This window comes from Orcinus orca, chromosome 18, assembly GCF_937001465.1.
Source record: "Orcinus orca chromosome 18, mOrcOrc1.1, whole genome shotgun sequence".
In the NCBI taxonomy this organism is placed as follows: domain Eukaryota; kingdom Metazoa; phylum Chordata; class Mammalia; order Artiodactyla; family Delphinidae; genus Orcinus; species Orcinus orca.
In genome coordinates this window covers 63,233,899-63,260,808 of record NC_064576.1, presented here as the reverse complement: position 1 = coordinate 63,260,808, position 26,910 = coordinate 63,233,899, and the positions used below count along the sequence as shown (strand labels likewise).

Below are 26,910 nucleotides of genomic sequence, written 5' to 3'. Positions count from 1 at the left end.
TTTATATATCCAATAAGGGGTTAATACCCAAAATATATGAACTATACAACTTAAAAACAAAAAAACAACCCAATTAAAAAATGGCTAGAGGACCCGGATAGACAACTTTCCAAAGAAGATATACAGATGGCCAATGGGCACAAGAAGAGATGTTCAGCATCACTAATAATTAGGGAAAAATGCACATCAAAACCACAATAAGATATCACTTCACGCTTATTAGAATGGCTATTATCAAAAAGGTAAGAAATAACAAATGTTGGAGAGGATGTGGAGAAAAGGGAACCCTCAAACACTGTTGGTGGGACTGTAAATTGGAGCAGCCACTATGGAAAACAGCACGGAGATTACCCCCCAAATTAAGACTAGAAATGCCATATGATCCCAGCTATTCCACTTCTGGGTATTTAGCCAAAGAACACAAAAAAACCACTATAATTCCAAAAGATATCTGCACCCCTATATTCACTGCAGCATTATTAATGGAATGGAAACAACCCAAATGTCCACTGATGAATGAATAAAGATGTGATAAACACGCGTGCGTGTGCATGCACACACACACACACACAATGAATACAACTCAACCATAAAAAGAATGAAGTCCTGCCATTTGCAACAACATGGATGGACCTTGAAAGTATTTGCTAAATGAAATTGTCAGGAAGAGAAAGACAAACACCGTACAATTTCACTCATATGTGAAATCTAAAAAAATAAAACAAATGAACAAACAAAAGTGAACAAAACCAAACATAGATACAGAGAACAGATTACTGGTTACCAGAGGGGAAGGGGTTTGGGGTGTGGCTGAAATAGGTAGAGGGTCAACTGTATGGTGACAGACGGCAGCTAGACTTGTGCTGGTGATCACTTTGTAGTGTATACAGATGTTGAATTTTAATGCTGTACTCCTGTAACTTATACAAAAACAAAGAGAGAGAGAGAATGGGGTGGGGAGGGAGGAAGGGAGAGAACAGGAAGGAAGGAAGGGAAGGAGGGAAGGAGGGAGGGAGGGAGGGAGGAAGGAAGGAATGGTTTGCTTCAGCGCACAGTGAGCAAAGAGTCTTTACAAACTTACAGCATGACGAGGACAAAATTCACAATGACTCTGACATCTGGATCAGGAGTTCCTCAGTCAGCCGTATAGAAAATAAACATCCAAATGAATATGGTCTGGGAGCTGAGGGACATGAGGTTAAAAAACTCAAGTTTGACAAAGAAGGTGAAGTCAGAGATGACCAACCAACTTCTAGTCACACTTCTTCAGTTACGACAGAAGAAACAGAAGAACCAGTTTCATCTAAGAATAAAGACGAAGAGAAGAGGATGAAGAGGACAAGTGTCTTTAACAACAGAAATGATTCCAGAAAAAAAAATTCAAGAGAAAGAATCTGATGATGCCTTAACTATAAATGAAGAGAATTCTGTGGAAAATAATCAAATAAAGGAATCTCATCTGTCTCAGGATGAGACAGATTTACATTCCGAAGACAGTGAAAACAGAGGCCCTGCAAGTAGGATTCCAACTGCCATGAAACAGAAGAATTAGGAGGCTCCAATTCCAGTAGAACTGGAGAGATTCTCTCAGAATCTTCCACAGAAAATGACTATAAAGCCACAGAAGTCACTGATGAACCAACAGAACGAGACTATTTAGAAATAGTTACATGCAGTATTTCACACTCAATTCTAGTCTTACACTGTATGAAATTTCTGTGTAATCAAATGGACCTTTAGTTTTGCACAAGTAGAAGGTTGTAAAATAAAGTACTTCATGGGATAAACCCTGAAAGAGTTGTTCTTGTAGGAACTGTGAGTATCAGCTCTTCCGGGTCCTGCTTACTAAACACTTTTTTGGGGGGGTGGGGGAGGATCTGGTTAAATCAGTGGCTTGTGTATAGATTTTTTTTTAATTTAGAATTAAAGTTTTCAAACTGGAAGGTAATAATTACAATTTTTTTTTTTTTTGGAGAGTGTCATGCTTAGATTATACATATGTGAAAAGGCTTCTAGTCTTTTTCTAACAGCTCTGGTAGTTTTCATATTTTGGTCATAGTTTCAACATTTACCATATGAATTAAAGGGTTTCATGGTAGTTATATTATTTATAAATTACATATATGTTCATCTTTTACAGAAACAGAAAAATTTTAAATTTGCTCCCTTAGAATAATATATGTATATTTATGTATAACATATTTTATAATGTTATATATGTTATATGATATAACATATGTAATATAATACATATATAAAATAAATATAACATAACATTATATACAAATAATATATATAACAGAATTATATATTGCATAAATGATATAATTTTAATTTACATATCATTCATACAAAATATAAATTATATAATATATAAATTATAAATTTATATAAGTTACATACCTATATACTTATAGTATTATATATTTATGATGTTAATATATTCATAATATATGCATACTTATATATTATTGTTATATAATTATATGATATGTAATATATAGTTATATAATTTATATATTATATAATTATATATAACATAATATACTATATATAAATATATATTATTATAAAGGGGAAATGTTATATTTTTCTGTTTCTATAAGAGATAAGTTTATATTATATATTTATAAATGGAATAATATATTTACATGTTATATAAGACATATACATATAATATATAATTTATACATGTAATTATATATTATTCTGTATAATATATATTATATATAAGTATACATGTATTATTCTAAGGGGGAAATGTTATATTTTTCTATTTCTATAAGAAATAAGATATATATGTAATATATATTTATAAATAGAATAATAGTTATACTATATAAAATTTATATGCAGTAATATATAACATATAATTATATACAACATATGATATATATTACATTTACTATATACTAATTTTATATATTATACATTATATATTAATATATATTTAATATATACTATAATATACATTTTATTTAAATATACACTATTTTAAGAGGGAAATGTATTATATATTATATAATTACATGTACAACTATACATTATCTTATATATGCTATATAGTTAGTATATATAATATATATTACATATAATTATATACACATTATTCTGAGAGGGGAAATGTTCTATTTTTCTGTCTCTATAAAATATGCATTGGATACTTTTTCTATTGGTAATGATCGAGTCCACATCTTTCAAGGCTGTTCCTTTCTCCTCTAAGTAATTAAAAATCTGGTCCTTATGAAACCATGGAAACTTTAAGTCTGTTGAAGTATCAGGTTAAACACGTTCTGAGAGATCTGTTCAAACTAAAATTCTTTTGTATACTTTTGTGGTGCTTGAGAAAAAGACTTCACTATTTGTGAGAAAATGTGCTTTATCTTGGAAATTGTGTTAAAACATTAGCTTACTATTTTGTAGGATTGAATATGCTTATGAAGTTGATGTGAGACCGTCTCAGAAGAACTGGGCAGATTCACAGAACTTTTGCTTGCTTTTCTGAACATTTGTGAATACTACACATTTCTTTCTAACATACTCTAGAGTATGCAGATGTCAATGGTATGAAACACAATTACACTGGAAAACTAAATTAATGATGAACTTGAGCTAAATGACTGATCACAGATTAAAGTCATGCAAGCCGTACAACTTCCTGTCAAAATTACTGGCTGCCAAATTTATACTTGTTTCTTCAGATGTACCTTTTGATATTTAGAATTTTTAATTTTCTGTAAAATAGACTTTTTAGAGTGTAATGTGTTTGCTGCCTTTGTGAAGCAATGTATAATTGTATAATTTCTGTAAGTAAACTGAATGCTTGAGCTTTCAATCAGTATTCTAGAAGCAATAAATATTATTTTATACTATTTAGAAAGAACTACTGTACACCCAACAATATTGGATAAATCCCACAGAATTCATTTTAAGCATAAAAAGCTGGTCACAGAAGATGTAGTCTATGATTCCATTTATGTGAAATTCAAGAAAAAGTAGAATTAATCTGTTGTGACACAAGGGAGAATAGTAATCACCTCCAGCGTGTTGGGGTATTGACTGAAAAAGAGCAAGAAATGTTCTATATTTTGATAGGGGTGTTGGCTGTATATATATCTATATATAATTTTATCAAGATATACATGAGATTAGCACAATTTACATGCCTCAAAGTATAATTATATATACACATAGTTATATACAGACATATATACATACATAATTACAGTTTTATTGAGATAGAACAAATACTGTAAATTGCACTAATGTATACACACATATGCAAACTTCTTAAACAATGACTTTTAACTGGCATTTCATAGTAAGCATCACTTGATGTTTGAACTTTAATCTACGGGACCTAAAGCAGTATGTATCCACTGTAATTTAGGATCTCAATCTAAGAATACACATTTTAGTTAAAGAATTCTCTATCTTCTTCCCTATGACAGACCATGAAAAACAGCCACGATTCACCACAATTCCTGCCTTCCAGAGACGGCATCTGTCGTCTGCTTGAATCTGAACCGGGTTTGTAGTTTGCTTGTCCAATAGGATAAGGTAGAAGCCACATTATACTAGTTGAGAGCCAGGGCCTCTGCATTCTTATGCTGGATGCTAGTGAGGTCCTTGCCACTGCCTTATGTGAACAAGCCTAAGCTAGCCTGTTACAGAATGAGACATCACTTGGAGCCAGCCAGCAATGCCATTTTAGACTAGCCAACCCTCAGATGCCCAGTTGCTGCCCACAGATGCATGAGTTAGCTCTGCTGAAATTAGTTAAGCGTGTCCCTGATCAGTGAAGCCCAACTCAAATTCACAAACCACATTATCACGAGCAAAGTAAATGTTTGCTGTTATAAGTCATTTAAGTTTGCGGGTGATTCATCACAGAGCAAAAGCTAATTGATAGCAATCCATGATAATTTTTTACCTGAAAGAGTAAATTTTTAGGAGAACACTGTCACCTCTGGGCCCACATTATCTCACAATTCCACAGTCTATGCTTACTGGGAAATGTGAGCATTTGTTAGATTAAAAACTCTTACCTTAATGGGATTCCTATAGAAAGACTGCTTTCCAGAAGATGGGAATGACATGGCAATAATACGCTCTGGAAGTCAAAACAGTCACTATTAACAAATGTGATAGATGTGAAACAATATATGAGAACTCGACTTACATATAATCAGACTGCTTTCATAGAAAAGAACTGTCAGGATTGAGAATGACAGGAAAAAAGCTAACTAACCCTCAGGATAATCAACTTTAATATCCAATACTGGATATTAAAGTATCCACTATTTTGACCATTACATTCAGTGTTCCCAAGTCTCAACTGGTTCCAACCTTATGCAATAGATTTGCGTTGACTTTAGTCTGGAGGGCCCCCTGTGGTGGGAATTGATTTCTTATTTAAACACCAAAGAAAAATGAGAGATCTGGGCTCCAGCAATGTTGGGAACTCCTAGGATGCTTTCCAGTGTTCCCCTGGCTCAGAAACTCAGACCTACAAAGCAATGACTTCAGCGTTCTAGGAAGAGAACAGGTCTTTCTGAAATCCTTGGGACCGAGGATAACTACTAGAATTCAATAAATTCGAAACCAAACAAATGGAGTCAGCTGAAAATCCATTCAACTTCCTATACTATAAGCAAGTAACCCTGAATTGAGATGAAAATCAAGATTTTTCCATTTTCAGGGTTAAACTCCAAATATGTCCCATTATCATAGTGACATATGTCTTCGTGGATAAAAAATGCTTTGAAAGAACATGCCTCAGACAGAGAAAGAACAAAAATTAGCATATAATTACTTACTCACACACAAGAAAAATATGTTAATATAGGAAAACTTCACAAACCAGTAATGTAAGTGAGGTCTAACTCAAATCCATCCTTCTTGTATCGCCGTTTGTTTCCTGAAACCTGAGGGTTTAAAACAATCATTCATTTGTAAAACATAAATCAACATAAAAAAAGAACAATATATAGATATCTACAACCCTTGCCAGTATTTCCTGAAGCACAAACATTTTTTCTGAATCATAAACATATTTTGCCCACTTACCATCCTCCTGGTCAGCATTTCAAGATGTCTTTTTTGATGAGCCAGATGAAAAACTCTTATCAGAGTGATAAGTCGTAGAGGTCGTAAAATAATTGTCGACCTAACAATAAAAGATTCATTTTTGCTTTAGAAACAGAGGATTTTGTCAGTATGGACTAAGTTTAGAGCAGTGGCTCTTAACCAGGGGCAATTTTGCACACGACCCCCTGGCCCAAGCCTCCCACCCACCCCGGGCATATTTGGCAATGTCCAGAGACATGTTTCGTTGTCACAACTGCCTGCGAGGGGCTGCTACTTGCATCTAGTGGGTAGAGGCCAGGGATGCTGTTCAGTACCGATGCACAGGACAGCTCCCTTACTAAAAATGTATCTGTCCAAAATATCAGTAGTGCTGGTGTTGAGAAACTCTGATTTAAAGAAGAAGTCATATGGTAGACTCTCGGAATTTGTGGGTTTAACTTCTGTGGTTTAAGACAAGCATTTTTCAATCTTTTTCCCATCAAAACAGAATTCTTATTCCCCTCTGTTACTCCCATGAGTAACAGGGGTTCACTAGAGCTGTGAACACACATCAGGCAGGTAGCAGATGAGTTACTTCCTACCATCAGGAAGAAACACGCTGGCAAAGAACTGATGGTTTGGGCTAGCGCTTCTCTAGCTTGTGTGTGCATGCTGATTCAGTAGGTCTAGAGTGGGCCCTGAGGTGTTTTTCTTCTTGTATTTCTGACAAGCTCTTCGGTGATGCTGAGGTTGCCTGTCTGAAGACCATACTGGTTTTGGTTATTTTCAAAAACTCCGAAAGCTTGTCACATCAAGTTTTGTTGGGACCTGAGGGAAAGTCCTGAGAAGCTGGAGTGCAGGAAGTGGCAAGCTATCTGACTAAGGAATAGGCCTAGTGAGCCACCCAACAGCTACATCCTAGAACACTTTTGCTCTTTTTCTTCTCACTGCCACAGTAGAAAGAGGAGGAGAAAGAAAAAAGCCATCGGTCTCTCATACACATTTTTGTTTGATCCCTAATGGTTCTAACCTTGCCTCAGCTTTCATCATGTTAACTATACTGCAAAAATTGTACCTCTGTGTTTCTACCCATGTCACCTCGTTTTTCTCTTCCATTTGTTCCTTTTTAGAGAATCATCATTGGAGGCACTCACATTTTTCATCAACTCAAACCAGTACTCTCTTGGTTATAGGAAAAACCCAGGAATTTCACGTGTAAGAAATTTGTGGTTGAAGCGCAAGTGGGAATTTAGTGGGAATTTCAAAATGTAGAGAAGTTCAAGTTGGGACAAGAGGCAAGTCCCCAGTTTCTTCTTTGGGGGCATCATCTTCTTCATTCAACTAAAGGTACTCAGTGTGGACACCCTTCACTGGTCCCTAAACACCACCATCCTTTAGTTTCCAGATATGTGGAAATTTATCTCAACGTTTCATTTTCAAGCAGCTCATTTAGCACAGAATTAGCACATTCAGAGTTAAAAAGATTACACAAAATGAAAGCCACAGAAAATATTTTTTAAGAAAGAAAAACTTTAAGAGAAGGGAAGCATATGTTTCTTACTTGGGGAAATCTTTAAGAACCTTAAAGTCATAGAAAATACAAGCAATATTGACCAGTAGAGTCACCACAATAATGGCAGCATCTAAGGAGTTAAATATATCAGAAAAATACCGTCGTATCCTGTAACAAAAAATATATATATATAAGTTTACGCTTCCCCAAAGAAGAGGTAGGGATATTTTAAAAGCACAAATTATTTGACTCATCCCCCTTAAGATTTCTGGTTTGGGATTTCCCTGGTGGTCCAGTGGGTAAGACTGCGCTCCTGATGCAGGGAGCCCGGGTTAGATTCCTGGTCAGGGAACTAGATCCCACGTGCGTGCCGCAACTAAGAGTCCGCATCCTGCAACTAAGAACCAGCGCAGCCAAAATAAATAAATATTTTTTAAAAAAAGGAATTCAGCTTTGATGAATGATTTATTTATTTATTTATTTATTTTTGGCTGTGTTGGGTCTTCGTTTCTGTGCGAGGGCTTTCTCCAGTTGCGGCGAGCAGGGGCCACTCTTCATCGCAGTGCGCGGGCCGCTCACTGTCGTGGCCTCTCTTGTTGCAGAGCACAGGCTCCAGATGCGCAGGCTCAGTAGTTGTGGCTCATGGGGCTAGTTGCTCCGCGGCGTGTGGGATCTTCCCAGACCAGGGCACGAACCCGTGTCCCCTGCATTAGCAGGCAGATTCTCAACCACTGCGCCACCAGGGAAGCCCTTGATGAATGATTTAAAGTGCATTTACTAGACTAGATTAAGGAAAAAAATATTCATACTCATTTTATACTTATATAGGACAAGAACATCAGTATGGCAAGTATAACCATAGTATAGTAAGAGATATAACCAAACCATTGAACAAGAGACAAGCATTGCCTTCACACAGGTGGGAGAGAGAGATGGGATGGTGAGCGATGCTATCGCACAATGGAAGCTGAACATGTCACAGCCCTAGAGAAACGGGCTGTAAGATGTGCATGAAAGGAGCTTGTGAGAGGAAGATGGGTCCACTACTTTGGCCTGCAAACTCATCACCTGGCTTTGCACCCACAGTGGAATTCCAGTGAGCTGGTGTGGCCTCCTCTGTGCAAAGCTGAACTTTCAGCCCTGGCACCTCCTCAACACTAGCTCCTTCAGCCATTGGCACTGGGGCTCCAGGGAAATCATCTTCTAATCCTGGGATAGCCCCTTTAGGCTCTGAGTAACCTGGGAGTGGGCAACTGTCCTCAGCTCAGAGGCACGAGGACAGAGATTCAGCCAGAAAGGAGACAAGCATGTTCCAAAATGCTCTGATGAAGTGAGGCTGGGGAGTTTAGTCCCTGACTCGCTCTCCCATAGAGCTTAACACAAGTTTTTGTTCATTTATTTTTAAATTTCTCATTTTTAAAAAATTTTTTGGCCGTGCAGCTTGCAGGATCTTAGTTCCCCGACCAGGGATCGAACCCATGCCCCCTGCAGTGGAAGCATGGAGTCCTAACCACTGGACCACCAGGGAAGTACCACAAATTTTTATTTTAACGGAGGTAGGGTTTGCTCATGATCTATTATCTAGTACTTAATATACTGTCAGCTTTTATTTACATTGAACTCAATAAAAATATCAATATTTATACTTCACATACATATTCCTCTTAATAACATGCATGTAGACATATTAGCTGCCTGGCCCCATTTTGCAAACCCTTTAAGCTTTACCTGTTGAAGGAACTATCTAGAATACATGGTTTGGAGACTAGAGTGCCAGTTGCAATAGTACTATTAAAGCTCAGTCTGATAGAAATTGGGATTTGGATTGTTGTTGCTCTTGTGGAGTATGCCTTCAAGGAGAATTATTTTGATAAAGAGGGGCACATTTAGTTGGGTTGACCTGGTAATTCCTTGGGATGCTTCTCATAGCAGTACAAAATAGCTCTATGTGCTTTTAAAAAATTAATCAAACTTACCCTTCTATAAATACTCGAAGGAAAACATCCATGAAAAAAAATAAAGCAATAGCTAAAGAAACTGAACGATATTCCACAGGAATATACATCGTGCTATCAGAGACAACTATGTCTGTAATGATGAGGGACACATCCACAAAGGTCAGCAAAATTCCAAATATTCTACAACAAACAAATAAATAAACCAAATAAGGATAAAGTGGTTTTCACACCTATAGGTAGACTAACTTCAGCCCAATGATCTGATATCAAAATGTCATTATTTGGGGTTAAACTGTTCAGTGGTAGGGAGAACTGCCCTTAGAACCCCAACATAAATGACTCTGCTTTCACCCAATAGAAGCAGTTGTTAGAGAAATAAATTTCCCACTAAACCACTTCATGATATCATGCCCTTTTATATTAAGACACATCAGACCAACACTCCAAGACAGAAGAGGCAAACTACATTAAAATTACATTTCCAATTGTAAACCCTTCTTAAAATTTAAGAATTTTAGAAGGGTCTTCTACCCATTTCCCTCAATAAATTAAACCTCATTAATCTTGATATTTTTAAAGAATTTAGTAATAAAAACCAAGTGAAAGCATGACTAACATAAGCCCTTAAAAGACTACTTTGACCAGTAAGGCTTCTTATCAGTGAGTGTATCAACAAATATAAGATTACATATCAATGGATGGTTCTGGCACAGTTCTGGGCACGTAAGAAGGAATTCAATTCAATAAATACATACATAATTGAACTCTAAAGTAACTCCTAAGCCTTTTTCCTGTATACGCTAAACACATTCTCTATAAGTTGATTATACTATTTGTATACTCTATGAAGATAAATTAATCTTAAAGCACTTTTTCACAATTGCAATGCAAATTAAAATATCAATTTAAAAGGAAGCAAGTACATTGTGTGAATCTGTAACATAGTATGAAATCTTACTATCATGTAGAGAAGAAAGATCTAAGTAAAATGTTTCCAGAATTAAGGAGTAATTCTAGGTGAATAAACACCTAGTATTTATTAATATTTACTAAAACACTTTCCTTATAACTATAGAATTTTGAAATGCATGTTTCATTATTTTTACTTTTACAGGTAGAAAAAAACATGTTAATATGTTGATATTAAACTCCGTACATGCCATTTCTTTGCAATTCTTAATGTTTAGCTTCAATTAAAATTCCAAGATAAATTAGATTGCATTAAATGGGGCACAAAGGTTATTTAGCGACATACTGACAGTGGAAATGCTTTTTTTTTCCCTCCCAGATCCTTTGCCATTAAAAAATATTGATATTAAATGTAATACATACTTAATTACCTCCTTTTCTGGAGTCTCACATACCTGAAAGTGAAGGATGATACAATCAAGTACACAATTCTCTTAATCTTGCTGCTGCAATAAGAAGTAAAAATAAAATTTCAGAGCTTTCAAGTGTATCAGATTTTTCCTAACATTAGTATGAATTTAACCAACAAAGGCCTTTATAATTTTTAAAGTCTCCTGAAGTGGCCTAACAAAATGCTTTTTACTAATAACTGTAAAATTTTCACCTGGGGCTTCCCTGGTGGCGCAGTGGTTGAGAGTCTGCCTGCCGATGCAGGGGACACGGGTTCGTGCCCCGGTCCGGGAAGATCCCACATGCCGCGGAGCAGCTGGGCCCGTGAGCCATGGCCGCTGAGCCTGCGCGTCCGGAGCCTGTGCTCTGCAACGGGAGAGGCCACAGCAGTGAGAGGCCCGCGTACCGCAAAAAAAAAAAAAAAAAAAAAAAAAAAAAAATTTCACCTGATTCTTTTTTTCTTTCCTATGTAGAATATATGTGAAAAAAACCACTAAACTTTCCCTTCACTGTAAGGCTCTAATCCCAACGTAATGGTAAGATTAAGCTTGGGGTCATCAACTAAAGCAACAGAGCATGGAGACAGAAGGGAATGGTAGAAGAGATGTGTGTTCCAGCTCTCCCATGAGTGAGCTGTGGGATCCTGGGCAAGTCATCAAACTATGGCCAGACCTGTTCTACAGCAATAGAATAAGGGACTTCAGGGAAGCTCTTGTCTTGTAATATTCATTTCTTGAAACAAGTCACCCCATGAATAAGACAGTTAAGCATTAATGAGACTCACAGCTGGGGTGGGAAGGGCACTTTGGAGGTGAGGAATGTTAGTAAGATACATTTCAAAGGGGAAACACACTGGAGGCTGGGCTCCTTCTGTTAGGAGGAGGAGGAGACGGTTTTATAGCGCCAGCAGTTGTGCCTCATTTTGCCCTATGGCTGGAGACAAGGTAGTCATTGAGGAGCAATTTCTTGCCCTGCTGAAGCCTCCAACACGTGACCCAAATTCCACCCCAAGTGGGATTTAATCCCAAAGCAATGCTCACAGACTGTGCCCAAGACTGGAGAAGAGGGAGGATATATGCCAAATAGAACTGGGGCACTGCCAAGTGGAACGAGCCACAGATGGATACTGTTGGGCTAAGCTGAGCTATAAGATCTCCCCACCCCCTCTAATTTCTCCCTTCTCCATCTGCACCCACTACCTCTGCCCAGGCTTAGCGAGCAAAGGTTGATGTGGATGGGGAACTGATTGGCCAAAAGAGGTGAACCTCCCCTGAGGTTGCCATTCTCTCTTTTTTTTTTTTTTTTTTTTGCGGTACGCAGGCCTCTCACTGCTGCGGCCTCTCCCGTTGCGGAGCACAGGCTCCGGACGCGCAGGCTCAGCGGCCATGGCTCACGGGCGCAGCCACTCCGTGTCATGTGGGATCTTCCCAGACTGGGGCACGAACCCGTGTCCCCTGCATCGGCAGGCGGACTCTCAACCACTGCGCCACCAGGGAAGCCCACGTCATTCTCTTAATACAAGCCCTTTCTGATCCCAGACAGACTATCAGATCTCTGGGTAGCAAAGAAATGTTACAACAAATCAGAACTTACTTGACAAAGTGAATTTACAGAACCATGCCCGACAGAATCATTGGGGCACAAAAGGATGGCTTGGGGTGGCTTTAGGCTCTACTATCACTTTCAGTGCCTCCCAAAACTACCCCAAGTAAATATAGAATTGAGGTTTTTTTTAAAAAGGAGTGTGCTATATAAATGCAGCTTCAAACAATGTGTGTGGAGTTTGCTGGGAAAGGACTGTAACTCGGTAATTATACATTTAGAAAAAGTACTATTCATATTTGGGAGCAACAGACATACACTCCCCAACACCCAGTGCAACCATGTAACTTTCCTAAAAATGACTACTCAGAGAAGTGCTTGAGCCAACTGAGCAAGGAATAAAAATGAAGGAGGCAAGAATAAGGAAGATGCCTTATAGAGAAAAGGTGTCAAGAAATAAAGTCATAAAAATTCAGAACTAAGTCCAAATAATCATTGTTAATGTAGCACATGGAAATGTAAACAAATGATTCTAAAAGCAAAGATAAATAACAAAATTCTCGATAAAAGTATGGATTTAAATTTGCAGGATTTTCCCACATTAATTTGGGTTTCTCAGAAGACAGAAGTAAAAGCATGTTGCATTTCTATCTTCCCAGGTACAAGTCCAGTTTTAAACTGGATATTGATGGAGAAACAAAGGTACAGTTATGTTTTCTAAAAATAGGTTTATAACTTTATTATTAAAACTTGAATAAAAACAAATCAACTAATAGTATAATGTTAAAAAAATTTAAAGAAAAAATATCAAGAAGTGTTTAATACAGAAAACAAAGTAAAATGATAGCAAATAAAACCAAACATACCTGAAATGATAATAAATACAAACACATTACTCTCACATCAAATACTGACAAATACTTTTAGATAAGTTTAAAAACTAAAGGCAATATATGCTGTATACAAGGACAAAAACTAAATTAAAATGATAGTTTGAAAATAAAGAGATGGACAAAGATCAGATGCAAATGTTAAATCTCAAAACATTAAAAGTAATATTAATATCAAAGTTGAATTCAAAGCAAAAATATTAACTATGACCAAGACTTATTTTATACTGATAGAAGGTAGACTCTATAAGATACTATTAAGACCATGCTGAACAGGGGTGGGATCTGCATTGCGGGCAGGTCCTATCTTTCCCATTGGACACTTATTTCTCTGCACAGATGGTGGTGGGAGGCACGTGGTCATACTCAAAGCATTAAAGGCACTGGGATGATTCTTTGGTTTTCCTGCTCTCACTCCAGGGCTCTGGGTCCCCCCACCACCAAACTATCCACAACAGACAAGGCTATATTCCTAGATTAAACTCAGGTTGAAGAGAGCAGAGTCAGGCTTTAGATCTGAGTCCAACCTAAGTTAGCTCATTAGGATTCTTTACTGGGACTTAGAGAGGAACCTCCAAAGTACCTACGAGTGTCCTTTGCCCAGCTTGGTCCTCAGGGATATACTTCCCTTTGGAGTGGGTGTTGGTAGCAAGGATAAGCTCTGAGTGTCCCTGGTCAAACACTATCCATTTTAAAATATATATATATTTATTTAAAAACTATATATATATATTTTTTTCTATTGTGTAGATAAAACATATTTAAAGCATTTCTATTAAATTTTAAAAGAAATTTATCCTACAAGATAAAAAAAAACTTTAATGGTATTCTAAAATATAAAAATTATTCAGATTACATTTTCTGACCACAATTTAATAAAACCAGTGAAGTGGAAGAGTACTATACAAGATATTTAATTGCATTTTATCACTACAGAAATTTTAAAGGTGCCACATATGACAACTTAGATTAAATGGAGATATTGTTTGAAAGACACAAACTACTAAAATGTGCTCAAGAAAAAATAGATAACCTGAATAGCTTAAAAGGTAATATATCTAGTAGAGAAATTGAACTTGTAGTTTAAAACTTTCCAACAACAACAAAAAAGTCCAAGCCCAAGTGACTTCACAGGAGAATTCTACTTAATTCTTTAAGAAAGATACAAATCTAAACAAACTCTTCCATAAAACAGAAGAATAGGGACTGCTTCCAAACTCATTTTAGGAGATTAGCATTACCCTGATACCAAAACCAGTAAAGACATTACCTGACAAGAAAATTACCAATATCCCTCATAAATATAGATACAAAAATCCTTAACAAAACATTAATAAATTGAATCTAGCAGTATATATATATATTTTAAATTCATGACCACTTGGTGTTTGTTCCAGGAATTCAAGGATGGTTCAACATTCTAAAAATAATGTAATTCACCATGTCAACAAACTAAGGAAAATAAAACATATGATAATCTCAATAGAGGTAAAAAATTTTTTAAACAAAATTTAACATCCATTTATGATAAAAACTTTCAGTGAACTAGGAAAAAAGGGAACTTCCTTAACCTGACAAGGGGCATTTATGCCCCCCCAAAACAAACAAACAAACAAACTATGGCTGATATCAATCTTAATGGTGAGACTGAATGTTTTCTTCCAATGATTAGGAATCTAGGATGTCAGTTCACATTTCTTCCACTCAAAATTATATTGGAGTCAATGTAATAAAGCAAGAAATGGCCTATAGATTGAAAAGGAAGAAATAAAACTCTCACTATTTGTAGATGAGATGCTTGCCTACCTAGAAAATCCCAAGGAATCTACAAAAAAGCTAACAGAACTAATAAGTGAGTTTAACAGTTATTGTATAAAAGGTCAATATACAAAATTCAACTATATTTCTATACACTAGCAATGAATGATTGAAAAGTAGAAATTTAAGCAACTGAACCATTTATATTAGCACCAAAACCCATGAAATACTTTTATTATAAAGTAACAAAATACGTGGAGGATCTGTATGCTGAAAATTACAAAACTTGACGAAAGAAAATGAAAACCTAAAGATAAGAAGAGATGTGAAATGGTACTGCCATTTTGGAAACTATTTCTTATACAATTAAACATACACTTTACCATAAGTATCAGCAATCCTATTCCTTGGCACTAACCCAAGATAAATGAAAGCTGTGTCCACACAAAAAACTTGTACATAAATGTTCATAGCCACATTACTCATAACAGGCCCAAACTGGAAATAATCCAAATGCCCATCAATGGGTGAATGGATAAGAAAATATGGTACATTCACAGTGATGTCAGAAACATGACAGAGTGAAAAACTACCTTTGTCTCTGCCCTTCAATCTACAACCAATAAAACCCACAACTCAACAAAGGTGCCACTGTCCAACACAACAGTTTGCCAGAGGACTCCACACATCTGTACATCTAAAGGCGGGTGAATTGGAACATAGAAGAGATGGAACGAGGGAACAGTGGAATCAGTGCCTGCAATCCTGGCCCTCTGACCACAGCAGCTGTGCCCACAGCTTCAGAGAACACAGTAGCAGCAGGGGAAGCAGCACACATGACTACAGGCTCCAGACCACACCAGCACCCATGGCTACATGTAACTGACCAACAATGGGGCCTGGGATCCTGTCCCTCCAGCCGCCGAGGTGACCACAACCTCACTGCCACTCCCCCACCTGCAGTGGCACAGCCCATGAACTTAATGAGATATAAGAAAACTCAGAGAGGTAGTTTAATGAGCTCAGGAATAAAAATGAATGAACAGAAAGAATATTTTACCAAAGAGACTGAAACTCTAAAAAGAAACAATTGGGAGATTGGGATTGACATATACACACTACTATATATAAAATAGATAACTAATAAGAACCTACTGTGTAGTACAGGGAACTCTACTCAATAGAGTGGATATATATGTATAGGTATAGCTGATTCACTTTGCTGTACAGCAGAAATTAACACAACATTGTAAATCAACTATATGTCAATAAAAAATAATTTAAATAAAAAGGAACCAAAAAGAAACTCTGGAGCTGAAGAACTCAATAAATGAGATGAAGAACACACATTAGAAGCACTGGAAACAGAGCAGACAATATGGAAGAGAGAATTAGCAAGCTGGAATATAGCAATCTACAAATGATACAAGTAGAGGAGGAAAGAGAAAAAAGATTTTTAAAAGGAAGAAATCCTGAGAGAGTTATCTTACTCTTTCAGGAAGGACAACATTAGGATAGTGCATATCCCAGGAGGAGAAGAGAGGGAAAAGGGAGCAGAGAGTTTATTTAAAGAAACAATAGCTGAGAACATCCCAAACTTGGAGAAGGAACTGGAGTTACAAGTCCATTAAGCTAAGAGAACACCTAATTACCTCATGCAAAAAGACCTTCTCCAAGACACATAATATTAAAATTGTTAAAAGTGAATGACAAAGAATTTTAAAATCAGCCAGGGCAAAAAGGATGGTAACCTACCAGGGAACCCCCACTATTAGGCTATCAGCAGATTTCTCAGCAGAAACCCTACAGGCCAAGAGGGAGTGGAATGACATTCTCAAAATACTGAAAGAAAAAAACTGTCACCCAAGAATACTCTATATAACACAGGTATCATTCAGATATGAAGGAGAAATAAATGGTTTCCCAAAGAGAAGCTGGAGTTCATCAACACTAGACCTGCCTTACAAGAGATGTTGAAACGAACCCTTCTATCAGAAACAAAATGACAAAAATACACAAAACTTTGAGCAAGGTGATAAATAGAACCAGAAAATTGCCACTCTTTACCAAGATACGTTTTTAAATACTTTATTATAGTATAAAGGTTAAAGGGAGAGAAAAAAAGAAAGCAGAAAAATAACTATAGCTATCTACAGTTTGGTAACAAACTCACTAAACAAAAACAGGTAATTTGAGACTACAAAAACAAAAGGGGACGAGGAAAAGGATGGAACTTATGTTTTTAAAAAATGTTTTAGTTCACTATAAATTATATCATAATGTGTGAAAAGCATGCTGAAATCAGAAGGCTAGAAAAATGATTAAATAGATTCTGGAAAGACCCAGTGTATAAAGATTCATAACATAATAGAGATGGATTTTAAAATCTTTGAACAAGATATAAATGTTTTCAATAATGGGTTCATTCATTCAACCAAACTCACTGAGTGCCTACTATGTGCCATGGCACTGTTTGAGGCACTGGAGATACGGCAGTTAAAAAAATGGACAAAATTTTCTTCCATCATGATGTTTAAATTCTGTCTCGTGCAGACCATAAATATAATAAATAAATAAATAAGGTAGTAAGTTATAAGGTGATAAATGCAATAAGGATCATTAAATCAGGGTAAGGACAATGGAGGGGGATGCAACTATGATGCTGGGGAAACTAAGTAGTCACCTGGGAGAAAAGTAGACTCCTACATTTTATACCTTAATACAAAATAAATCCTGGGCAGATGTTTTATTTAAATATAGAAAATAAATTCAAAGCATAGATGAATTTTGGTGAATATATTAAAATCTTAGGTAGAGAAAGACTTTCTGACACTAAAGGCATCAATCATAAAGAAAAGGACAGATGCATTCAACTGTATGAGGATTATAAACTTCTATATAGTGAAAAGCTAGGCAACCTGGGAAAAAATACTTGCCCTATCTATGATATAAAAAGGATATATTTAACTTTTCTATCCAATGGCAGTGATAAACACCCCGATTTTAAACGGGCAAAGGTAGTTTGCAAACAATGAAATACAAGTTCTATGAAAAAAGTATAAACAAAAACAATGTCAAATGTGCATTAGAACAAACATATTTACTAACATTGAAAAGATGAGCAATGGCTAGCGTGAAAGGGGAAGAAATGTACACTGTATCTTGGTGTGGAAAGTGTCAAAATCAATAGCCTCACAAACGTTCCTTTTGACACAGAATTTCCACCTCCGAGAATTTTTTTTTTTTTTTTTTTTTTTTTGGTGGTATGCGGGCCTCTTACTGTTGTGGCCTCTCGCGTTGCGGAGCACAGGCTCCGGACGCTCAGGCTCAGCAGCCATGGCTCACGGGCCCAGCCGCTCTGCGGCATGTGGGATCTTCCCAGACCGGGGCATGAACCCCCCTCCCCTGCATCGGCAGGCGGACTCTCAACCACTGCGCCACCAGGGAAGCCCTCCGAGAATTTTTATTATAAAGAAATAAAATATACAGAGGTTTGGTCTCAAAGTTATTCATCATTTTTTGTAAGAAGTCACAGCTTAAATTGTCCAGAAATATCTGACAATTTAAATGAATGACAATTTAAACATCTATACCATGAAATATTATACAGCTGTCAAAAGGAATGTTGCAAATTTAAAAATCAATAAAATCAAATACAGGCAGAACTTCAGGCAACAATAAAAAATCTGAAATTAAAAAATATATAATGTTGTAAATGCAAATATAAATGCATGGAAATATAGTCATGATATGTCACTAAGTAATAAGGTTATTTTTAAAACAATGTATTATACCATATCCATAAACAAAAAGCCTAAAGAACCTTGAAGGGCATCTATTAAACATTAGGAATGCCTATTAATGGGAGGATTTATTGCTTGTTTGTATTTTCTGATTTTCCTAATAGTGAAATTTTATTGCTTTACTTTTGGTTTTTAGTATAAAAATTATTTATGGTGCTTTAGAGTTTTAAAATCACACTGAATAATATGTGTGTACATATTACTCCCCATTTAGTTTTAGGTTTTTATTATACTACACCTAGCACCCAGTAGATAGATATTGTAGATAGCATTATTACCAGTTTACAGATAAAAGACCTAAAATTTAAAGTAGTTTAGTATTTTGCCAAGTGTCCAGTGCATATTAGATGACAAAGCCAAGCACTGATTCCAGGTCTTACTCCAAATCTAATACCATCCCCCAGTCTGAAACACCAGTGTCTCTCACACAGGGACTATTGCAAATGCCACCCAAATCTCTACCATAAGCATTTGTCATTTAAAAAACTAAACTAACACTTTTTGTTTGTAAGAAGAAGGAAATGCTTGCCTTCCTCAGTCTATTCAAATTTTGCCCCCGCCCTGGGCAGCCTCATTGCAGAAAATATATAGTTAATATGCAGACATATCATTTAATTAAGTAGCAGAGTGAACTCTTCACTGATGGCCCATGATGAAAAAACAGAAAATGGAAATTCATGGGTAATTTGAAGAACTACTTGTATTCATTAGTCGCCCCTTTATTTTTCATGTTGTTTTTGTCTGGACACCAACAGATTACAACAGTAACCAATTCATTGCCTCTTTAGCAATACTCACTCCCCAACATTAATTCAAGTTGGTAAATGGTTACTGGCCATTTACTGGTAAATGGTTACTGGCCAGTAACTGGCCAAGAGAGTAGCAGAAGAAAAATTGCATGAATAATTCTGCAGTCCAGACATATGGGCTTTTTTTTTGAAGTACAATTGATTTACAATATTAGATTAGTTTCGGGTGTACAACATAGTGATTCAATAATTTTATAGATTATATTCTATTTAAAGTTATTACAGAATAATGGCTATATTTCCCTGTGCTGTACAATATATCCTTGATGCTTATTTTATACATAGTAGTTTGGGGGAGGGAGAGTCAGACGTGTGTGATTTTAAGAAGGTATCGTGTCCCTGTCATTGAGTACTGGTAAAAATGCCTTGAGATCAGTGCAACAGGAAGTACTCTAGTGAGATTACTCAGAAACAAGTCAAAATTAATAAAATCCCAACGGACATTAAGAGGTCTTTAATCAGCAAAACATGTTTGCTTTTGCTCTCAGTCCCATTTGCTCATAGACAAAATCAACAAAACTAGGAATCAGAACATATCCAAGAAAAATGAGAAAGGAACACGAGTGAAGAGAAGTAGCATTCTGCAATCCTCTGTTTAGAAAGAAACTTTGTAATAAAATTAGTCTCTACTAAGGATATTTTCACATTTTCAAACTAGAACACTTGTGAATATGTGGAAATATTTTTTCAAGTATGGTACTTACATACAAATACAAATGGAATCATTTTATACCCTCCCTCCCAAACATTTTGCTATCTTTTCCATAGCTCCTTTTTTTTTCACCTCAACATGAGCCCCATCTTCTAAAAGATAAATCCATCAACAGCTCCCTCCCTCCGAACCTCAAACTGACTTACTAATGTGAATTGAGAAGGTCAATGTCTTCATCACCATCATCGATCTTGGACAGCTGTTCCGTCATACTTTAACCGCCAACAAATGCAAAAATATATCATTAGAGATTTGCTACATGGAACAGTGATATGAAAAACTTATTTGAAGAAAAAGAATTCCTTGAATCTAAAGGAACCATGACTTAGCTCACTGGATGACCCAATCTTACAGAAATTTAGAATCACTGTCTAGAAAACTCTGTATTCCATGGATACTTCTAAGACTGAATTTTCCAAGTCTTTCCCTCTCTGTTTCTCCCTATGTCTCTGTCTCTGCTTCTCTCTGTCTCACTCTTTCTATAAAGATAGAGATTAATAATATATAGATAGCACTGATGCAAGTAAATTATATCAGCAGCCTTGGAAGGCACCATAACTAAAAGGCAAGATATATCAAAGTAGTCAAAGACCTTTAATGTCAATTTATTTGGGTCACTGTGAAGGATTAAAAATGTACATAGCACGAAATGACTTCTTTTTTTGGCTGAAATTGGATACACTTGCTCTAGAACTTATAAACTGGTTGAACTCTAAAAAAATTATGTCAGTTATTTGGAACCTGGGTCCCTGCACCACCTACTTTTCACATACCATGGATATCGTCTTCTCCTTGAATAGGTTTCAAATCACTGCCTGAGACAAGGACTCCATAACTAATTGGGTTTCACAAATCTCAATATCCTCCCTCTTCCCCTCTCTCTATATTTATATCTCACCTTTTATCTCTGCCTCTCAATTCACATGAGTCAGGGCTAAAGGATTAAAATGTACATAGTAAGACTCCATGTGTCTTATAGATTTATTTTTAAATGCAATTTAGCTATAATTACTCTGCAATTTATAATTTAGTTGCCCTAAAAATAACATTCTAATCAGTTATTTAAAACCTGGTATTTAATTTTCCCCTGTAAGTGAGGCTTTATACATTTGTAATGAAAATCTTAAGTCCTGGGCGGGGGGGAAGTCATGAATCAAGTTTATAGACATTTCTTGACTCCTGAACCCCTTCAGGAGTACAACTTTCTCCTTGCAAAATAAGTTTCTCTCCTTTCTTGGCCCATTTTAGTAGAGCCTCATACACAAGCATTTGGATAGTTTCCCTAGGGGTTTCGGCTGCATCTAAGAGTGATAAACAGATGAGTAAGAAGCATCCCTCTTATGACCTGTTTCTGTTTTATCCAACTAGATACAAAAAAAAGAAAGAAACATACTTACATAGGCTACAGTCAAAAGATTTAGAAACAATGTCAAAGACACGCTGTTATGTCATGAATACGCCTAAAAATGAACCTCCCAAATATAATCAACCTCTCTCCCCGTTCCTCTCTCTGTTTCTCTCATTCTCACATGCTCTCTCTCTCTGCATTTATATACACATATATATATTTTGTTGACATCTATCTTTATTTCTATCTCACGTATTAGTGGTGGGTCCATCAGGTCTTCCTGTTGTCAATTCACTCAAAGCAGTGCTCAAGGATTAAAAAGGCACAGAGTCAGACACCCTATAATTTTCTCAGTTAAACTTTCTGGTTCAAATTAGTTTAAATTAATGCTTTCACTTATAAACTAGATGACCCTTTAAAAACTGACATGTAAATCGATTGCTTGAAACCTGGTAGGTCATTTTCCCCAGAAATGAGGCTTTATGTATTTGTAATGAATATCTTACACTTGTCAAAAAGGTAATGACTCAAGATTGAAGTACAGTTCTTTACAACTGAACCTGATCCAATGTGTAACAACCTTCTGGGGTGGAATTTATTTCAAATTCAACTTCAGGTTGTAGGTACCCAACCTTCTTGACCAATCTAGCTTCCTGACCACGTCTGTGCTCCACAGGAAGCATGCTCGTCTTTCCTGCCCCTGACATAGGGTCAAGTAACCACAGGCCTGAGTCAGGGGCTCCATCTGATGTGAACACGGGTCTGGATTTGGGGTATCGGCCTCACATGGTAGCTGATACAATTTATTATTCTCCTTGCTCCAGACGGCTTTCACCTTCCCCACACCCACTCCAGGAGAGTCTCATACACAGGCAATCTGACAGTTTCCCGAGAGTTTGGCTGCTAGTAACTGAGAGTCAAGACTGGGAGTAAGAAGATTCCCTCTATGTCTTGTGCCTCTTTTTCTACCTCAATTCAAAAGACAAAGAGTATTCCACATAGAATCTTACCACGAGCAGACGTGAGGAACAGTATCGAGGGAACTCTATATTCCCATGGGTGCTCCTAAGGGTGAACATCCCAAATCTCAATCTCTCTGAATATGTTATGTTCTGTATGTTTGTATGTGTGTACATATTATACATGTATTTATTTATCATATCTTAGTTTGCCATGAAGAATCCTCCTGCCAATTCACTCAGGGTAGTGCTATGGTATGTTTTTGTTTTTGTGCTATGGTATTAAAAACAGACATAGTAAGATACCACATGACTTCTAGACTTTTACATTTTTAGTTCAAATTAGCTATAATTACTCTTTTTTTTGGCTGCACTGTGCATCCTGTGGGATCTTAATTCCCCAAACAGGGATTGAACCTGGGCCCTCAGCAGTGAGAGTGTGCTGTCCTAACCACTGGACCGCCAGAGAATTCCCTGCTACAATTACACTTAAGCTTATAAACTGGTTGGCTCTTAGGAAATTCACATGTAAATCAGTTATCTGGAACTTGATATCTCATTTTTCCTAGAAATGATTCTATATACATTGTAAGGAATATTTTTGACCCACCAGAAAGTTCATGACTCAAGGTTGGTTCAAGATGGTGGAGTAGAAGGACGTGCTCTCACTCCCTCTTGCACGAACACCAGAATCACAACTAACTGCTGAACAGTCATCCACAGGAAGACACTGGAACTCACCAAAAAAGATGCCCCACATCCAAAGACAAAGGAGAAGCCACAGTGAGACGGTAGGAGGGGCGCAATCACAGTAAAATCAAATCCCATAACTGCTGGGTGGGCGACTCACAAACTGGAGAACACTTACACCACAGAAGTCCACCCGCTGGAGTGAAGGTTCTGAGCCCCACGTCAGGCTTCCCAGTCTGGGGGTCCGGCAACGGGAGGAGGAACTCCTAGAGAATCAGACTTTGAAGGCTAGCGGGATTTGATTGCGGGACGTCGACAGGACTGGGGGAAACAGAGACTCCACTCTTGGAGGGCACACACAAGGTAGTGGGCACATCGGGACCCAGGGGAAGGAGCAGTGATCCCATAGGAGACTGAACCAGACCTACCTGCTAGTGTTGGAGGGTCTCCTGCAGAGGTGGGGGGTGGCTGTGGCTCACAGAGGGGACAAGGACACTGGCAGCAGAAGTGCTGGGAAGCTCTCCTTGGCGTGAGCCCTCCCAGAGTCTGCCATTAGCCCCATCAAAGAGCCCTGGTAGGCTCCAGTGTTGGGCTGCCTGAGGCCAAACAACCAACAGGGAGGGAACCAAGCCCCACCCATCAGCAGACAAGTGGATTTAAGTTTTACTGAGCTCTGCCCACCAGAGCAACAGCCAGCTCTACCCACCACCAGTCCCTCCCATCAGGAAACTTGCACAAGCCTCTTAGATAGCCTCATCCACCAGAGGGCAGACAGCAGAAGCAAGAAGAACTACAATCCTGCAGCCTGTGGAACAAAACCACATTGACAGAAAGACAGACAAGATGAAAAGGCAGAGGGCTGTGTACCAGATGAAGTAACAAGATGAAACCCAGAAAAACAACTAAATGAAGTGGAGATGGGCAACCTTCCAGAAAAAGAATTCAAAATAGTGATAGTGAAGATGATCCAGGACCTCGGAAAAAGAATGGAGGCAAAGATCGAGAAGATGCAAGAAATGTTTAACAAAGATCTAGAAGAATTAAGGAACAAACAAACAGATGAACAATACAATAACTGAAATGAAAAATACACTAGAAGGAATCAATAGCAGAGTAACTGAGGCAGAAGAACGGATAAGTGACCTGGAAGACAGAATGGTGGAATTCACTGCTGCAGAAAAGAAAAAAGAATAAAAAAAAAATGAAGACAGCCTAAGAGACATCTGGGACAACATTAAACGCAACAACATTCGCATTATATGGGGTCCCAGAAGGAGAAGAGAGAGAGAAAGGACCAGAGAAAATATTTGAAGAGATTAGAGTCGAAAACTTCCCTAACATGGAAAAGGAAATAGCCACCCAAGTCCAGGAAGCACAGAGAGTCCCATACAGGATAAACCCAAGGAGAAACACGCCAAGACACATAGTAATCAAATTGGCAAAAATTAAAGACAAAGAAAATTTATTGAAAGCAGCAAGGGAAAAATGACAAATAACATACAAGGGAACTCCCATAAGGTTAACAGCTGTTTTCTCAGCAGAAACTCTACAAGCCAGAAGGGAGTGGCATGATATACTTAAAGTGATGAAAGGGAAGAACCTACAGCCAAGATTGCTCTACCCAGCAAGGATCTCATTCAGATTCGACAGAGAAATCTGAAGCTTTACAGACAAGCAAAAGCTAAGAGAATTCAGCACCACCAAACCAGCTCTACAACAAATGCTAAAGGAACTTCTCTAGGCAGGAAACACAAGAGAAGAAAAGGACCTACAAAAACAAATCCAAAACAATTAAGAAAATGGTCATAGGAACATACATATCGATAATTACCTTAAACGTGAATGGATTAAATGCTCCCACCAAAAGACACAGATTGGGTGAATGGATACAAAAACAAGACCCATATATATGCTGTCTACAAGAGACCCACTTCAGACCTAGGGACACATTCAGACTGAAAGTGAGGGGATGGAAAAAGATATTCCATGCAAATGGGAATCAAAAGAAAGCTGGAGTAGCAATACTCAGATAAAATAGACTTTAAAATAAAGAATGTTACAAGAGACAAGGAAGGACACTACATAATGTTGATCCCTCACACAGGGTCAACAACTGCAGGCCTGAGGCAGTGATGGCTCCAGCCACTTCCACTGCCATCACGGGTTTGGGTCTGAGGACCCTTACGTAGTGGCAGAGCTCTGGAGGGTGTGGGACAGATCTAGGGTCTGTTAGCTCCATTCTCTTCTGTTGAGGGCTCATCTCTTGCCAGGCCACTGCTAGCCTTCCCCTTGTTTCCAAATATGAATCTCTCCTCATTTGTCCCACATTGTAGGCTGAATACTATCCCACTAAAATTCATATGGTGAAGTCTTATCCCCTTTAACTCAGAATGTGACCTTATGGAAAGTAGCATTGTTGCAGAAGTAATTAGTCAAGATGTGGTCCTACTGGTTAGGGTGGGTTCCTAATCCAATAGGACTGATGTCCTTATACAAAAGGAAAGAATGCCATGTGAAGATGAAAGCAGAGATTGGAGCGATTGACAGCAGCCACCAGAAGCTAGGAGGGAGGCATGGAAGAGATTCTTCCTCACAGCTCTCAGAAGAAACCAACCCTGCCAACATCCTGATACCAACTTCTAGCCTTGAGGATTGAGACAAATTTTTGTTGCTTAAACCACTCGATTTGTGATATTTTGTTACAGCAGCCCTAGCAAACTAATACAACCCATTCTAGCAGTCTCACACAGGCAATCTGACAGGTTTCCAAGAGTTTTGGCTACTAGTCTCTCAGATGGGAGTAAGTCTCCCTCTTCTGATCTGTTTCTCTTTTATCCAACTAGATCAAAAAAAGAATGTTACATACAGAACATGCCAACATTTTAGAAAAAGCATACAAGAAACTTAGTATTAAATATCTCTGTGTGTGCATCTTTACATATCTATCTATCTGTATATAATCTCACCTTTTAGTGACGGCTTCCTCACTGGTTACAGATATCAATTCATTGGGCTCATAGCTTAAGGATTAAAATGTACAGAAACATCATGTGATTTCATAGACTTACTTTTTTCATTCAAATTAGCTAAGTTGTAGAGAGAGAAACAAATTTTCAATTATGAATTGAAAATTACAAATTCATGCGTAATTTGGTTATTTGGAAATAAGTATTTCATTTTACCCTAGAAATGTGGCTTTACATGGTGGCAATGAAATTCCTAGGCCTGTAAAAGAATCCTCACTGGATCAAGATTTAAAAACATTTCTTTACTTTTGAACCTAATCCCAGGGTGTAACTGGTTTTTGTGTTTGCAATTATTTCAAATTCAAGTGTAGTTTGCAGGTACCATCCCTCATACAGTATTATTAGTATTATTCACTATAGTCACCATGCTGTACATTACATCCCCAGGGTGACTTATTTTATAACTGGAAGTTTGTACCTTTTGACTTCCCTCACCCATTTCACCCACCCCCTCCGCAGCCCTCACCCCCCATT

The 26,910-nt window shown here is 37.3% G+C and overlaps 1 protein-coding gene and 1 pseudogene across 1 annotated transcript in view; one reads left to right on the top strand and one right to left on the bottom strand.

Moving 5' to 3' along the window:
• LOC101286035 (phosphatidylinositol 3,4,5-trisphosphate 3-phosphatase TPTE2) overlaps positions 1-26,515 on the bottom strand; it is a 61,011-nt gene extending 34,496 nt beyond the window's left edge. Inside the window, exons 1-9 of the mRNA XM_049701084.1 lie at positions 23,331-26,515; positions 22,014-22,067; positions 20,560-21,347; positions 10,905-10,955; positions 9,559-9,720; positions 7,631-7,750; positions 6,070-6,169; positions 5,864-5,927; positions 5,049-5,113 (exon numbers count right to left, since the gene is read on the bottom strand). Coding sequence (XP_049557041.1) covers positions 5,049-5,113; positions 5,864-5,927; positions 6,070-6,169; positions 7,631-7,750; positions 9,559-9,720; positions 10,905-10,955; positions 20,560-20,624 — 627 coding nt within the window. The 5' untranslated portion in view covers positions 20,625-21,347; positions 22,014-22,067; positions 23,331-26,515. The remainder of the gene's footprint in view (positions 1-5,048; positions 5,114-5,863; positions 5,928-6,069; positions 6,170-7,630; positions 7,751-9,558; positions 9,721-10,904; positions 10,956-20,559; positions 21,348-22,013; positions 22,068-23,330) is intronic.
• LOC117203119 (serine/threonine-protein phosphatase 4 regulatory subunit 2-like) lies at positions 911-2,197 on the top strand (annotated as a pseudogene).
• Positions 26,516-26,910: the final 395 nt, after the last annotated feature.